This window comes from Myxine glutinosa, chromosome 1 (assembly GCF_964187855.1).
Source record: "Myxine glutinosa chromosome 1, kmMyxGlut1.1, whole genome shotgun sequence".
NCBI lineage: Eukaryota > Metazoa > Chordata > Myxini > Myxiniformes > Myxinidae > Myxine > Myxine glutinosa.
In genome coordinates, this window is record NC_136261.1 from 101433471 (window position 1) to 101450165 (window position 16695).

Genomic DNA, 16695 nt, shown 5'->3' on the forward strand with positions numbered 1-16695 from the left:
CCCTCGGTCACTTAATCCGCCGTCATGGTCTCCAATTGCACTGCTTCGCCGATGACATCCAGCTTTTCATCTCCACCAAGTCCATCTCCACCGCCACCCACTCTATCCTGACAAACTGCATCACTGAAATAAAATCCTGTCTTCAAATCAACTTCCTCAAACTTAACTGTGATAAATCTGAAATAATCATCATTGGCCCAAAAACGCTCACCAAGTCCACCCATAACTTTGCCCTCAACATCGACGGTTTCCCAGTATCCACCTCCCCTCACATCCGGAATCTTGGCATCATCTTTGACCAAACCCTCTCCTTCGACAAATACACTAAACAGATCACAAAGACAGCCTTCTTTCACCTGAAAAACATCGCCCGTCTCCGTCCATCCCTCTCCTCCGTGGCTGCAGAAACCCTCATCCACGCCTTCATCACTTCCCGTCTGGACTACTGCAATAGCCTCCTTTATGGTTCACCCTCAACAATCACCAATAAACTCCAATACATTCAGAACTCCGCTGCCCGTCTACTCACCCATTCCCGGACCCGTGACCACATCACCCCCGTCCTTTACAAGCTTCACTGGCTCCCCATCTCCCAGAGAATCCAGTACAAAATCCTCCTCTTGACCTACAAAGCCTTCCATAACCTGGCCCCATCCTACCTGGCTGACCTCCTCTCCAGACACACTCCAACCCACAACCTCCGCTCTGCTGGTACCAACCTCCTGACCCCCCCCCCCCCCCCCCATCCGGACCAAATTTAGATCCTGGGGGGACAGGGCCTTCTCCATAGCTGCTCCCACCCTCTGGAACTCGCTACCTCACACCATCAGAGACTCCTCCTCACTCACCACATTCAAAACATCACTCAAGACCCACCTGTTCAACACTGCATTCAACATTTAACCCACAGCATCTAACCCCTGACTATCTCCTCTCCTTCTCCCTCCTTTGTGCTTTGAATATTTCCCAATTGATTCTTCTTTTTTGCAATTGTTTTTATGTTTTGCTATGCATTATGTTTTGCACTCTGTCAAAGCGTCTTTGGGCTTCCTGAAAAGCGCTATATAAAATAAATGCATTATTATTAATGATGATGGGTCAAGCATCCTTCTCCCATGTTTCAGTTACTTGTACTATATTTCCTTTTGGCAAAAGTTGGTGTAGAAAATGACATGAAAAGGTAGTGAGCTATTCTCGTGTTCTCTCACAAACCAAGGTTTTTATACAAAAGGATTATGGAATATAATGGACTTGGAGACAAATTCAACAGGCAGAAGGAAAAACAAAAAAACAAAAATGAGGAACGTCGAACAGTAATGAGGTTTAAAATAAAAGGAGGTTGAAGAAAAACGAAGAGGGTGTTCGTACAAACAAGTAGGGGGTAATGTGCAAGTGAGAAATGTGGGATGGGGGGAGGGGTGGGGGGCAGCAGAGCACGGGTCAGAAAGAGTAATGATGAAGCACACGAAAAACAGGAGCACATTAAAGCATAATATAATGGGGAGGGGAAAGTTTCTGGTGAAGTAGTTGTGTGTGGGCAGAGTGGGGAGGGGGAAGGAGAGGGGGCAGTTGAAAAATAAAGGTGTAGGTCACCCGTGGTAGGAGGATAACTATGAGGGTTGTGAGAGAAACGGACAATAATGAAGATTATTTTTGTAAGAATGATCATAAACCCGTGCAAGGGCTCATGCTGTGCTAACGGTGACATTTTGCTTAAAATCCATGACAACTTACCCGCACATAATAGCTTACGCGCATTGCTCCATGGTGCAGGAAAAACAAGTTGGTTCATTAAAGTTAGTTCAAAGATTCTGTCCAAAGGACAACCTACACAAAGTCATGTATTGTGACGAGGTTGCAATGCCATACTTCAGATAATGGAAATAACCAGCCATGTTAAAGGTGATACATTGCTGGAAAATGCACTGCTTCTGCCATTCTGCAGCAAGAATAGAAATGAGATACAAGGGTGGAGAAAGGTCAAAATCCAAACAAGAAAGAATAAAAAAATTCAGCAAGACAGAGTTTCATTATTGCATTCATCATTATAATATTACAACCCATCTTTCCAGGACTAGGTTGGAATTTTAAAAACATTTCTTTGATGAAATGCTGTATGTATCACTTAGAAAACGTATTTTTGAATCAAAAACACACACACACACACACACACACACACACACACACACACACACACACACACACACACACACACACACACACACACACACACACACACACACACACACACACATATACACGCACGCACACACACATATACACGCACGCACGCACACACACACACACACACACACACACACACACACACACACACACACACACCACCCCCTTTCAAATTTTTCACCGTTTGTTGCCTTATAGCAGTTTTCACCACCAGTTTTAGGACCGGCAGACAAGATAACTGAGAAGGAAGTTGAGGAAGCGATAAAAGCAATGAACAGTAGAAAAGCGGGAGGGCCGACGTGAGTTGTGGGAGATATGTTGAAAGCAGCGGGAAGTTGGGGTGTGAAGAGAATGACAGAGATCTGTAATCTGGTGGTGAAAGAAGGCCGCATTCCAGTGGCTTGGGAACTGAGTACCCTCGTCCCTCTATACAAGGGGAAAGGTGACCATCTGGACTGTGGCTCGTATCGAGCGATAAAGTTATTGGAGCATGGAATGAAGGTATTGGAAAGGGTGTTGGAGAGGAGGATAAGGAAGAAAGTGAAGATCGATGAAATGGAGTTTGGATTTATGCCAGGAAGAGGAACGACAAACACGCTTTTTATTGTAAGGCAGTTGCAGGAGAAGTACATGGAGAAGAGGAAGAAGTTGTTTCTTTGATCTGGTTTGTTGATCTGGAGAAAGCATTCGATAGGGGTCCACGCGAAGTAGTGACATGGGCATTGAGGAGTTAGGAGTGGAGGAATGGTTGATCAGAGTAGGGATGGCAATGTACGAGAGAGCGTGGACAGCTGTAAGGACGAAGGACGGGAACAGTGGTGAGTTTGAGATGAAGGTGGGAATGCATCAGGGGTCGGTACTAAGTCCACTACTATTTGTAGCTGTGATGGAGGTGCTGGCTCGGAATGTAAAGGAGGGTTTACCATGGGAGTTGTTGTATGCAGATGATCTGGTGTTGATTGTGGAGAGTATGAATGGACTGAAGGAGAAGATGAACAAGTGGAAGGAATGTATGGAGACAAAAGGTCTGAAGGTGATTATTGGAAAAACGAAGGTGATGGCAAGTGGTAAAACATGTGGTGAGGTGGAAAGAACTGGGAAGTGGCCGTGTGCTGTGTGCAGGAAGGGTGTCTGAGTGAACTCCATTCAATGTACAATGTGCACTGAGTGGGTTCATCAAAAATGTAGTGGTCTGAGAGGGTCATTAACCAGTGTGGCAGCTACATTCAAATGTAAGGTGTGCACAGAGGGAGCTGCAGATGGAGGAAATGTTGAGTTGGATCTTGGAGACGGCGTGAAGCTGGAAGGTGTGAAAACATTTTGCTGCCTAGGAGACATGCTGAATGGAGAAGGTGGATCAGACTCGGCAACGGTTGCTAAAGTGAGATGTGCCTGGAAGAAGTTCCGGGAACTGAGTGGCGTGCTGATGAGGAGGGGAGTGTCGTTGAAGCTGAAGGGAAAGGTGTATGCTGCATGTGTGAGAAGTGTTATGATTTATGGGAGCGAGACATGGGTAATGAACGTAGAGCAGCAACGAAGGCTGGAAAGGGTGGAAATGTGAATGGTGCGGTGGATGTGCGGAGTATCGTTGAGAGAGAGGAAGACAAATGATGAATTGCGAAAGATGATGGGAATAGAGCCTGTGATGGATGCTGTGAAGAGAAACAGGTTGAGATGGTTTGGTCATGTGTTGAGGAAGGATGAAAGTGACTGGTTGAGAAGAGTGATGGAAATGAATGTAGAAGGAAGTGGAGGACAGGGAAGACCGAGAAAGACTTGGCTAAAGGTGGTGGAAGAAGAAATGCGGGCAAGGGGGTTAAGCAAGGGGAGATGCAGAAAATAGGGCAAAATGGAGAAGATTGTCATGGGGCCCACAAGGCTAACCCATGCTCTAGCAGGGAAAATGGCCTTAAAATGACTTGTTTTGTTTGTTGTTGTTGCGTTATAGCGTGGAATTAAAATGCATTAAATCAGACTTTTTCCACCTTTATTTACACATCCTAACCCACAACTTAAAAGTGAAAAACAAATTCTACAACTTTCAGAAAATAAATTAAAATACAAAAAAATTAACAAAGGCATCGTAAGAAAAGTTCTCCACCCCACCAGGCAAGCAGATGATCGTGTTGGTCCATTTCTCCCCCATCAGTCTTCTAAAAAACCCCATTGTGCAAATAAGTGAGGAGGATTCAATTGTCTCATTATATAAATGTCAACCCCAATATAACAGAGACCTAATATGTTTGAATAGTATCCTGAGTATAAAAACCAAGTGGTAGAAGTCAGTGAAAGAGGAGAGCCTTCAGGTAGCTTCCAACTTCAGTAGACACATTACCTTACAAATATGACTAAAAACAAGAAAGAGTAATCAGAGATTGCAGACCCTCACCAGGACGTGTTTTTATGGCTTTTGTATAAAAACAAATATGGCAGCCAAACCACATGACCGATGACGTCATTTTTTTTTTCCCTCCACCAATTTATCCCGAGATGACGCTCAACAAATTTAATCTTGATCGGATGAAGTTTTGTACTTGTCGAATGATGACGTCATAATGGAGGCACCTATGACATCATCATTAACATGTGTTATTCCCCATGGAGAGTTCTTTACAATGAGCCATGTCTCAATTTTTTATATGCAGTGCTTTCGGAGATAGAGGTGCAATGTTTTTTGTTTTTTCCAGGATGACGCGCGCACCACGTGACCTCTGACGTCATGATCATCAAAAAATTATACAGGTGGAGGTACACCTATGGTGAAAATTTCCTGTCAATCGGACCAACGGTTGCAGAGAAAATCATATTTATTCTGTGCGAACAAACAAACAGACAGACAAACAAACAAAGATTCAAATGCAATATCCTCTCCTCTGGCTAGGGTAATAAGGATTGGAGAATGCCTCAATAAACATCACGAGATGAGAAACAGCTCCAATAATAAAGGTTTCTACAGTTGTGTGAATATCTCATCACCGATTTCAAAGAAGATTAATAAATATTTGACAGAGATGAACAATGCACCAAGGCAAAAGCTTGCAGGAAACAAAATTCCAAGTTTCGGTTAAAATAAAAGTGAGGAATATATAATCGAACAAAGAGCTGGAAAGATCACTCGGAGGAAACATGCTCACTTGCGGCAAACTAAAATTCAACTGGTGTGTTATCAGCAGGGCGTTGAATCAAAGATAAAGCTGTCCTTTGGAGGGGGCATACAGCCATTTATCTCGTTTGTGAGCATTCACTTGTGTTAATCAAATATCCTCCAGTAACCTTGCATAAAGAGTTGACTGTTGTCCGCTCGCACACTGACAAATTATAAATTCCTGCGCTATTCCATCGGGGCACCACTCCCTTTGGTTATGAAGACAAAGCCAGAGATGATCACGATTTGCTAATTCATAAAAAAAAAATATCCCAAAGCATTGTCAAATGAACAGGCAATAGAGCTGAATGATTGCAGCTTTCCAAAACATAATATGCCCTCCTTCTGAAGAAGTGCTCACTCGTACATCATTTTGGCAGAATGCTAAACAACACACTTAGCAATGTAAGACCTGGATCGTGTGTGCACTTCTGTTGAACTGAAGGGACAATCATGCGATACATTATTCAGAAACAGGTTACAAGCAGAATGCAAATTGATCGATGCAGCTATTCTCAATGCAAGTTGAAGAACAGAAAATATGAGTGAAATGACAAATTCAAAAGCCTTAATCAGAGCTGGAGAATACTTATAGACAATTAAAGAAAATTAGTTTTCCTTTCTTTTGTAAATGGACGATCCATTTGCCACTTTAGACATTGAAGAAAGAATGCTCAGCGAGAAATACAAAAGGAAGCATTATGGGGTGAGCCAGGTCATTGAAGCGATAATAAGACCGAGCCTGGCTCGATCAGGACTTGCAACTTTGGTGGCTTTGAGATTAGCAAGTGGGATCACCCCAGGAACACAAGCTGGCTTTCTCAAGAGATATTAAAATGTGGCAGGTGCTGCAATGATCGGAATTGAACGGAGAAGATATAACACTTTCATATTATGACAGAGGTGGGATACAAAGTTTCCCTTTTTGCAATGTACAGTTCTTTGCTTGGGAAGTAACTCAAATAGAGGCCATTCCAAAATCACACCTGAAAATATACCTTCAATAGTTTGAAAGTAATTGTGCCAAGATAATACTTTTGCACTTGGGAGGTTTCAAGGAAGTAAATTGGGAACATTTGTGGCATTAAAATCTGGCGAATATTTCATGCTCAAGGGGAGAGCAAAATTAAAATTAGCATCATTGAAAATTCCTTTGCATTATATTCTGCATGAAAATAAAGATATAAAACTCAAGAACTGCTGTTTAAAATGCACCATGTCATGAAAAACAGCTCTATTTAATAAATTACGATAATGATATCAATACAGGAATCCAAGTTTAGGTCTGCATCATGAATAAAGAGAAATGACAGCTAACAAACACAAAGGAATCGACGCTTCCTCCCAATAAGAGTGATGGGTTGAAAGATATGGGTGGTTGCGGAGGGTGGGTGAGAAGGGGAACAGACGCACGATAGGAAAATAAAAAGAATCATATGCAGATTGCTGTTGGGTAAATAAATTTAACCTCATCGGACATGTATTACATTTCAAACTTATGGCCATTTACTTTATCCTGTCAGCACCTGTACTCTCCTTCTGTCTTTATGTATGAACCCTGCAACCACTCTGTCTGTGCAACTTTTCTGGACTTTAAAAAAAATAAATTTTTTTTAACACAAGTGGTGTTCGAGTGTGACAACACCAACTGTGGCCGGAAGAACACAGCCTGCAATTGCTAGGACATGGCATTGTGCCAATGTGCCATGAACAATGACATAGTAGCCACCTGCCTCATCTCCAACTGAACAGATAAGTTCAGTTCAATGCAGGAAAAAATTGCTGTCAATGACCAGAAGAAAAATAAGGTTAGAAAAGAGACAAGTGGTAGAAGGACGAAAGGTGAAGAAAGTCACAAATGATCTTACCCCAGCAATGTAGCTTCCCGTAGCTCTGATGCAACTCACAGCAAGACCTATTCCGCCTGCCGACTTTGAAATGAGCGCACATTGCTTCAGTGTATCATAAATTCCTTCAATGCTATCGTCTTTCATGGTCAACAGAAAGCAGCTGTGAAAGAGATGGCAGAAAGAACAGTCCATAAAAGTTGATTTGGTATGCATGACAAGTACGATAATGGAAAAAAATGAAACGATGTAAATGTTTTGTAATTTTTGGAAGATTTTTCCAAAATCAATTAAAGGTTGCACAAGTATTCTGCAAGGGCTTACAATTCAAATTAGAGCATTTATTTGTCTCATATATTAGTGTTTTTTTTTTTTTTAAGATAATACTCCTCAAAACCAAGGTAGCAAAATAAACGTTACTATCTCCACCACCGAGAGTGGACAAAGGCTGTGTATTCACACACGTTTGTTTCTCTGTCTATGAGCAGGATATCTCAAAAGGTTATGGATGGATTTCGATGAAATTTGGTGGAAAGGTTGGGGGTGTGCGACAAGGACGAAATGATTAGATTTTGGTGAAGATCCAGATCCTTTCATTTTGTAAGCGATTCTTCACAGTTGAGACATAGGGCCAAAAACGATACACCATAATAGCACAATATCTCAAAAAGTTGTGGCCGGATTATAACAAAACTTGGTGGATGAGTTGAGTAGGTGACAAGAACAATCTGATTAGAATTTGGTGTGTGACAAGGACAAATGGTCCAGATCCAGCCCATCAATGGTCAGACAGCTGGCGGAGGTATGCGCTCTATTGAGTGCCTTTCTCGTTTCTCATATTATGTCGGGTTGTATTGCAGATTACTTGGAATATTCTGTCTACATCTGCACAAATGCTATCCTTAGGTTCCGATAATGTACGCTTATTTCTTGAAATAGCCCCACAGAAAGCAATCTAGTACGATTACATCAGGAGATGCCGATCGCCATGAAATGTCACCAAACCAAGATAATAATCCAAAATCCATCCAAAACCATATTTCCTATGCACCTTAACACCAAAGCCCACTTCCTTCCAAATTTCCAATTTTTCCTTCCTAAGAGTTTACTTCTGTATCCATGCATCTTTCCCATCTCATGTATTCTCCCCTATCCCTCATTCCTCACTACACCCATTATTTATCCAGGTCTCCCTCTATTTTGTCGTTCAACCTTGCTGTTGGTGTTTCTCCCATTTCTCTAATGTTCCTTTTGTTCTGTTGCATCTTGATATGTTCAATGTTCTAGCTCTTCCTCGAGTCTTGACCTTGCATACAAATGATGTAACTATTGAAGTGCCGTAGTGGACAATTCATAGACATGGGCTATTGGGGATGTTGCCCCATCTTGTGGAAAGTAAACTGCTTCCCTTCAGAGTCTGAGCGTGTTGTTCGTTGGCTTGTGCGGTGCGTCTAATTTTTCCAGACGAGATCCAGACCAAAGGCTATTTTTTCTAGACCAGATATGTTGTGTTTTTCTGTTATCATTTAGTCGCTGTATTGATGGTAGTGCTTTCGTCCAATTTTCCATATTTAAGCCTACTTTGTTGTGTCAAATCTGTGTCGGTGAGCTTGGAAGAAAAAAGAAAAGAAAAAAACCACAAGGCTTTGGATAGTGGGCGTGTCCAATTCTGTCTATGCTGACAGAATATCTATGCTGACAATTCTGTCTATGAAGAATAAGTCTGAATACAAAGCGGATGTGGACAGGCTTTGCATTTTCGGATGCTTTCTAGTTTTGTCATTCTAGTTTTTATTAATTAGTAATGGAAACAATAACGTGCAGCCTTCCCTTCAAATTCAGTTTCATCATAGTCATCCTGGCATTTGTTTGTGGCAAGCTTTCAATTCGCAAAAAGAAAAAAGAAAAAAAGAAGCTTCCGCTAAACTCGCTTGTTTGGCTCACTTGATCCCTGCACCATTCAAAAATCAGCGATAGTAAGCATTGGCAAAATGTATCTAAGTGATGCTGCAGTCTGGTTGGCTACATTTGTCCAATTGGCAAACCACTTATGATGTGAGCATGCAAGAGGCATGATCCACAATAAAGTAGGCAATGCAATTTGTAAGCTGACAGGTTTCCAACAATTGGTTTTCATGCCACAAGTCTTTACTAATTGAGATAAAAGGTTTAACAGGAAACTAAAAGAGAATTTACAGTTCATGAATAACCTTTCTTTAACTCGGCAAAAACAGCTGGTGATCCTTGGTCTGGAGCCATACGTAAACCACCAACTTTTATGAAAAACACCAAATCACTCCCAGACTGGGCAGATCATAATGGCACAAGGACAAATCTCAAGTTCTCAAACTAGGCCCATCCTGCTACCTTTAATTGCTTCAAATTTCATCTAAAACGAACAAAGCATAGAAAAATAACTAACGATACGAGTGAACGCACTTGAGGAAAACATACCACCGAAAACAGCCGAGAGAGGCATTTGTAGTTTATGGGGGGGGCGGGGGGGGGTTTGTTTGTTTGTTTGTTTTGTTCAATAAGAACCAACCCACTGCAAATAATGAAACAGATCCAAATGTCGATGTTTAGATCCCAAATAGCAGACAACTTGTCCGATTCAGTACGTTTCATTGCAAACCCGAATCTCTGCAATCCGCTGTTATTCAAACTGCCGCTCGAATAGTCTAACCAGCAATCAGATGGACAGGCTGCTAAAGAAAGCATGCAGCATGACTAATTATATATTCGATAAATTTGCTTAATGACACCAAAATCACTTGGCAAATCATCTCAACAGGAAAAACCCTCAAAATAAAGGCATTACAAACACCTCGGCAGCTGGCCTGTTACCTCATGCATTATGCAAACTGAAGTTGTACATAATTTTGCAGTCTCTCTCTGACAAAGTGAGCCAGGACCATTTACTGGGGAAGAATAATTTGCCTGAAAAATAAATGATATCCAGAAAAGCTGATCTGTAAGCCTCGATTTTGTGTGTGAAAAGATGTGATGAAACGAAGATCCAGTAAGAATACTCGGTCACCTTTGAACACATGGAATTTCCTTCGGTGATGTCATTTATTTTTCTCACAACTTGGGTATTGGTTTAAGCCTTTCGGCACCACTATGCATCGATATACCACATATTCTATTTTCTGGATGCATGAAATAATACCAAAGCACGTGTCAACAAACCTTGATTTGGAGGATCAAAGATTGCGTGTGTGTGCTGAGTGAATACACCACACTATATGCAAATACTGGAAAAGATAAAAGGCTTGGTATTAAAAGCAAATCCTGAAGCCTTAGTTAATTAAAAGTACAAAGAAAATTTTAGTTTTGTATTGCAGACACCCAAAAGACCAATCTTGCTCTATAAACAGTGCCCACAAAAGGATGCCTAAAATCAAAGTTTTCATGCTGCAGGTTTTTAATTTAAAAAAATAAAACCTTCCATTTCAAGACATAAAAGAATGGGTAACGGTGTAGATATCTCAAAGATCACAAACACACCACCACTTTTCCACTCAATAGGTACAGCTGAATTGTCCCTCAGATGACAACGTATCTGCTGGGGTTTCGCGAGAAGACAGGATTTTTTTTTTATCATTAATATTCGGTTAACTACTTAAGGGCATTATAGCGGTAGCATTACATAAGAGTAGCACTAGCTTTTCATAAGCAGTATTTCAGTATATATCCCGGGGGAATTAAGAGCCATCCTTAATGTGTGGACTAGCGTCACAGAAAATATATATAGTGTTGCGGTTTTGTATTTTACAAATAAAGGTTAATTTCCCCTCATAATTTAATTACACTACAACACGTAGCCTCGCGATAGTTCAGTTATTTCATCGTAAATGTAAGCGTAGTCCTTTTCCTGTGTTAGTTTTGCGTTGAGTAGAATAATGAGAGTTAGGTCTCCTTCCAATGCTTATGCCGCCTCGATGCTTTGAGTTTTGGTGCAAAATACCACGAGGCCGGCCTGACAAGTCGATCCAGGCCAAAGGAAGGCGGGGCAGGAGAAGTGGGAGTGACCGGTAAGCACGAGCGCCAACACAGGGCTCGAGGGGAGTGGCTTAGCACTGCGGCAAAAGGCGTGGTTTGGAACATTCGATACGGGCCAGGGCGTGGCAATATAACCCTGTGCCCGAAGCCCCCACCTGAGTTATGAGAGAGGAGCCCAGGAGTTGTGAGAGTCAGTTCGGAGGGCCAAGTTGTGGGAAGGGAGGCAGATGGGTTACAAGTTGAGTTCCCGGTTGAGCTTGAGTCAGATCCTCCGTTGAGTTACGAGAGTGAAAGCGCGCCGTTGTATTAATCGCGCTGTGAAGGACCGCCGTGCCAGGCCAGAGACGCGTGAATATTTCCTTCCGCCTGCCTGCCTTTGTTTGAGATACGCGCTGCGAGGATCCCTCCTGCCTGCCTGCCTGCCTTCGTCGTGGGACGTGCTGTGACCGCCAGAGGGCCACGCCGAGTGAGTGTTCCTGGACGACCAAGACCGGCGCATTCAGCGCATGAACTTTTCTTCCTTCATCCCCCTGTGAGTGTGAATGGGCCCATTGTCTGAGGGATAAGTTAAGACTGACTAAGATCTGCCCTGTGTCTCTTTTTTCTACCGAACCATTGTACATACTAGTGTAAATAAATCGTGTTATTTCTTTGCTTCGATCGCTTTTGTCTTTCCCTCATTGACTTCGCATGGTACGAAGTATATCGCTCTAATCGGGTTCCAATAACAAGGTAATAGCACGGACCACGTGGTGCGCCATCCGCTCGGGTGCACTCAAATTACGCGTGGTTCGTGCGAGACTTGATCCCCGCTTCCGTGGTGGCGTGGATACTTAGGTACGAGCGAACATTGTCCCAAAACCCTGTCCCGCGTCTGACCGGAAGTGGCGACTCAAGTCTCGCGGTTGCGACGACCCAAGGAGAACAAGGGGCTTAATCTCCCCTTGGTAAGGGAACGCGCAAAACCGTAACAATATTGTTGCGGTTGTGCCATAAAGGCAAACCCCCTATGGTTCGTTGCATGACAACATGTAGCCTGCATTAGTCAGTTATGTCTTATTGAATGTAAAGATTAGCCCTTTCCCATTGAGTAGTAAAAAAAGACCAAATATGCATTGAGATAGGCAGAATGTCAAACCCTTGTGTGGTTAAGGGAAGCCATAACACCAGATGTGCAGAAAGGCGTGGCCAAAAGCACGGCCCACGTGACCAATGGCGAGCCGGGAACCCGTCGCCATGATGCGACAAGCCTCAGCCAATGGGAGGCTGTGGAACATTTTGAGGGGCGTGGGCGGATCTGGTAAAAGCCCACGCAGATCGCAATTTCATTCTCTCTTTTGCCTGGGATTTCGCCACGTCGACGACCTCCTGCTCTGCTCTCTCTTTGCCTCGTGGACGACACGATTCTCTTGCTTTCGGGACTTCACGGAGGACACACCTGGGTTCTCTTGCTTTTTGGACTTCGCGAGGACACACCTGAGCTCTTGCCTAAATCGCCACGCCCAAGACGAGACCTCGCTTGCCTTTTCGTTTCTTCCACGACGCGTGTTTGGCCTTTGTTCGACGCCTGACACCCATCGCGTCTGCGCCAATCTTTTGCGCCATCCGGCTGACCCGCAAGCGTTGGCAATTTCTACACGACTCACCTGCGCTGAAGTTCATCTACCTGTGCTGAGTTCGTCCGTGCCAACTTCGAGGCGGCAGTTCGTCCTGTGGACCTGACATCATCGAACTGCGAGCTGCGCACACCACACCCCGTGGCCAATTGCGAGGAATCCCAGCACGTACATCGGTACGCCCTTTAACCAGTGTTATTCCCTGAGTGTGTGTGTCAGAGAGTGAAGGCGCCAGTGGGGTTTATTATGATAGGTAAGCATTGTTAAGGTGTATCATCGTCTCTGTTTCTCTGTGCCTTCTGAATAAAAGACTGTACATTTGATTCCTTTCCAACCTGTTCGGTACGTCCTTTCACCAATTGGCCTAGCATCATCCGGGACCGAATTTGGCTAGACTCAGGTTCATAAATCTCGTGGGGTAAGGCCGCTTTCCACACCGTGCAAAATCGCTCGGCATCCAGAAGGTGTGGTCTAGTGGTTAGGATTCGACGCTCTCACCGCTGCGGCCCCTCGTACCTCCCTCGGCGGTCATACCTCTGGTCGCACCGCAACAATATATATATATATATAATATATATATATATATATATATATATATATATATATATATATATATATATATATATAGACAGACCAACTGGAGAAGGCAGATCACCTCCTCCCTAAACGTCATGAATAAGCCAGCAAGATTTTTATTGACAATCTCAAGGCAACATTATAATTCTCCTGAGACTAGCATGGTTTGCAGAAGTTCACAACCTCTGGGATGGTATGCTCCCACCCTCAGCAATAGGCTGCATTACAAAAGAACAAGGAGCTGATGATACTCCAGGACCCACACCTTTTGAGTGGTATGAGGAATAGATTTGTGTAATATAAAAGCTAAATCTTTAAACTTTTTTGGAATATTGCATACACAAGCCAAGTGTGTAAGTACTCCTCCCACTACCCCTTGCACAGAAAAATGATGGCTAGAATTCAGCCAATCACAGCCGTGATCTAATCAGGATGAGATAATGTTATGAGGAATACGTGTCTGCAATTTGAAAGCTAAATGTTCAACTGTTTTTCAAATATTGTGCACACAAAAGGACATGGACAGATGATCGGTCGGTCGGATAGAGCTAATAACTCATTTTAATGCCCCCCGTCACCGATCTTGTCAGAGGGGTGGGAGACAAACATCATATTGATGAAATACAATATGATTTGTCTATTTTTCTCCTCCTCACCTCGTACCACAACCACTTTACCTAGTGTCTAAGGTCTGCTGAGAAGGAAAAAAAAATACAAAATTACAAGGCCATTAAGACGAACAAATAAATAAACAAATTGGATTTAATGCCAAAGCACGATAACAAATGAAAACGAAAATTCCTGCTCTGAAAATCTACTGTACATTGCTTTCATTCGTGTGAAACATTTTTTCTGCAATGATCAGCATCATTGTGCCAATGCTGTGGTTTGTTCTATTCACACCTTTCTATACATTCAAATTGGCTGGCGTCAAATCCTCACAATTGAAGAAAATGGAGGGCCCACAAGTCAAGAATAAAACGAAGCAAATAAATTCCACTGGGATCCAACCTAAACCAAACACACACCCCTTCATGCTTAGCCTTAACTTTTAGCATAGTTTGCATGAAATATAAATTGAAAAATCACTTGAAATGCAGTTAATTGTAGAGAATGCATAATGCCAAAGTCTTACAAATAAAAGTGTGTGTGTGTGTGTGTGTGTGTGTGTGTGTGTGTGCGCGCGCGCGTGTGTGTGTGTGTGTGTGTGTGTGTGTGTGTGTGTGTGTGTGTGTGTGTGTGTGTGTGTGTGTGTGTGATCAATCACAACTAGACTACTAGGCCAATTGACCCAAAAAACACATAGACCAAATTGGAACTCCTGTTAAACATAGGTTACTTGGTTTTTTTTTTATGGCCATGGCTAATGATATCGTTAAATTAAATTCAAAATGATCGTGTCCCGGTTTGTGTGGGGTCTCGACGTCACCCATTTCAGCCCATTCCCGGTGCCTCGAATCTCCCTGGGCATCCTCTTGAGGGGACTTTATTCAGACATTTTCTGTGGTTGGTGAATGACTTAATCGTGTTATTGTCTTTTTCCGACGTTTGAAACGTGCTTTGGCAGCAAATGTGTTGGTTTGGGTCTTCTGACAATGTCCAAATCCAAGTGGAGTGATACAGCGCATTATCCCCAAGGCGTTCGTGTTCAGGTGGAAAGGCTCTCTGGCTGGGGTTTGAACCCCGCTTACCACTCCCCTCAGGATTGTGGAGTGTGGAGTTCAATGGTTGTTGAACTGGTCCAAACTCACCTCCCTCCAAGCCTCCCCGACCCAGCCCCCCCCCCCCCCACTCCAGCGATTCTTCTGCTCCAACCCCAGTTCTCCTTCCTCCCTTTCCCCCCGGGGGTTCTCCTGCCCCCTAACTCTTCTACCCCCTCTCTCCACCCCGGCAATTCCCCGGCCCTCTAACTTTCCTACCCCAAACCCAGCCCTCCAAATCTCCTATCCACTCCCACACCTCTAACCGCCCTCACTTTCCCAAATTTTCCCCTGAGCAACGCTGGGTACCCTGTTAGTCTATGCCTATAAAAAGCAAAAAATATCTCTGTTTGTATGTGTTCTATGCATGACAACATATTTGAAGTTACAAGCTCTAAATTTGGGTTACAAATACAGCTTCGAGGAGGGGGTAACATAGGCTATGTGGCCACGGCCTCATGAGGAGATATGGGGGAGTGAGGGGGTTTTGGGGCGAGTGGCATAAATTCTCTATGTAAATGTGTACCATGTAGCGCCACCTGGTGGTGGTGGAAAGGGTATTACAATTCCCTTTTTTACCTGGGCAACCCTGGGGTTGAAGCACTCTTTGCATGAGGAAATTTTTTTTGGCAAACAGGACGACTAATTGGTCCATCAGCGAAGTGAAGGTAAGATCCACCAGTATCAAATGAAAGCAAAAAAAAAAAGGGGGAACGAGAATGTGGAGACTCAGGCTTCATTAGAAAAAACTTCCTCAAAAATTATTCGACTATTGTCGCTTTCTTCACTTTTCTATCAATGCAGTTCTTTTATTTAAGGCCTGGCCTCGATGAAGAAGGACTTTTGAAGAAGGCAGAAGGACTGGAACCTTCAAAAAAAAAAATGTAAATACAAAAAAAATCACCGATAAAACACGACTAATGAAAAAGGGAGGTTGGGAGCAATAAACAAGATATGCATGCAAAACTTTAACTTGTGAGTCTAGCTAAATTAAAATTACAATTCAGCAATGATTTCTCAAGTTACCACACTTAGTTAATCACAAGGAACAACGTCAGTTCACAGTAAACACTCAAAATTATCAAACCCACTGAATCAAATGATTAAAAATCTAATGGAATGTGAGGATGAATGACACAGTTACAGCCTGCATAAAACACAATGACTCTTCATGGTTGGGCAATCGTAAATTGCTGATTTATGCAAGGGGAGAGGGGAAGGGGGAATCTACACTGGACAGTAATAGTTATGTGCCAGTCTGAAATCCAGTTTGTTAAAGTGATTTTAAACCAGTTTATAAACTTTTACTAGAATCTCATCAAAATGAATAAGGAGATGAATTTTGATAACTCCATTTTAATGACTCTACAGTATTCCATTAGTAGAACTTTGAAACTTTGACAGGTTTTACAAATACACCATGGACATTTTTGGACAGCCTCCACCCACCAGGACAGTGCCATTCTTTTTGATAAATCTATTTTCCCTTCGAGTCATGGAATGGAATAAGATTTTCAAAACTGTGTGGATATATATATATATACACAAGGCAGAGTAACACAAGGTTTTGCAAATCCCCTCAAAGTGTATGTGATACGCCAAAATGTGGGCATCAATGCTGT

The 16695-nt window shown here is 42.8% G+C and overlaps 2 protein-coding genes across 3 annotated transcripts in view; both read right to left on the reverse strand.

Moving 5' to 3' along the window:
* TIMM10B (translocase of inner mitochondrial membrane 10B) overlaps positions 1–16695 on the reverse strand; it is a 512565-nt gene that overhangs the window by 402618 nt on the left and 93252 nt on the right. The gene's annotated exons all lie outside the window — the stretch shown is intronic.
* RRM1 (ribonucleotide reductase catalytic subunit M1) overlaps positions 1–16695 on the reverse strand; it is a 400603-nt gene that overhangs the window by 249880 nt on the left and 134028 nt on the right. For both annotated transcript variants that reach the window (XM_078775295.1, XM_078775291.1), the window contains exon 9: positions 7198–7339. In XM_078775295.1, the coding sequence (XP_078631421.1) occupies positions 7198–7339 (142 nt within the window). The remainder of the gene's footprint in view (positions 1–7197; positions 7340–16695) is intronic.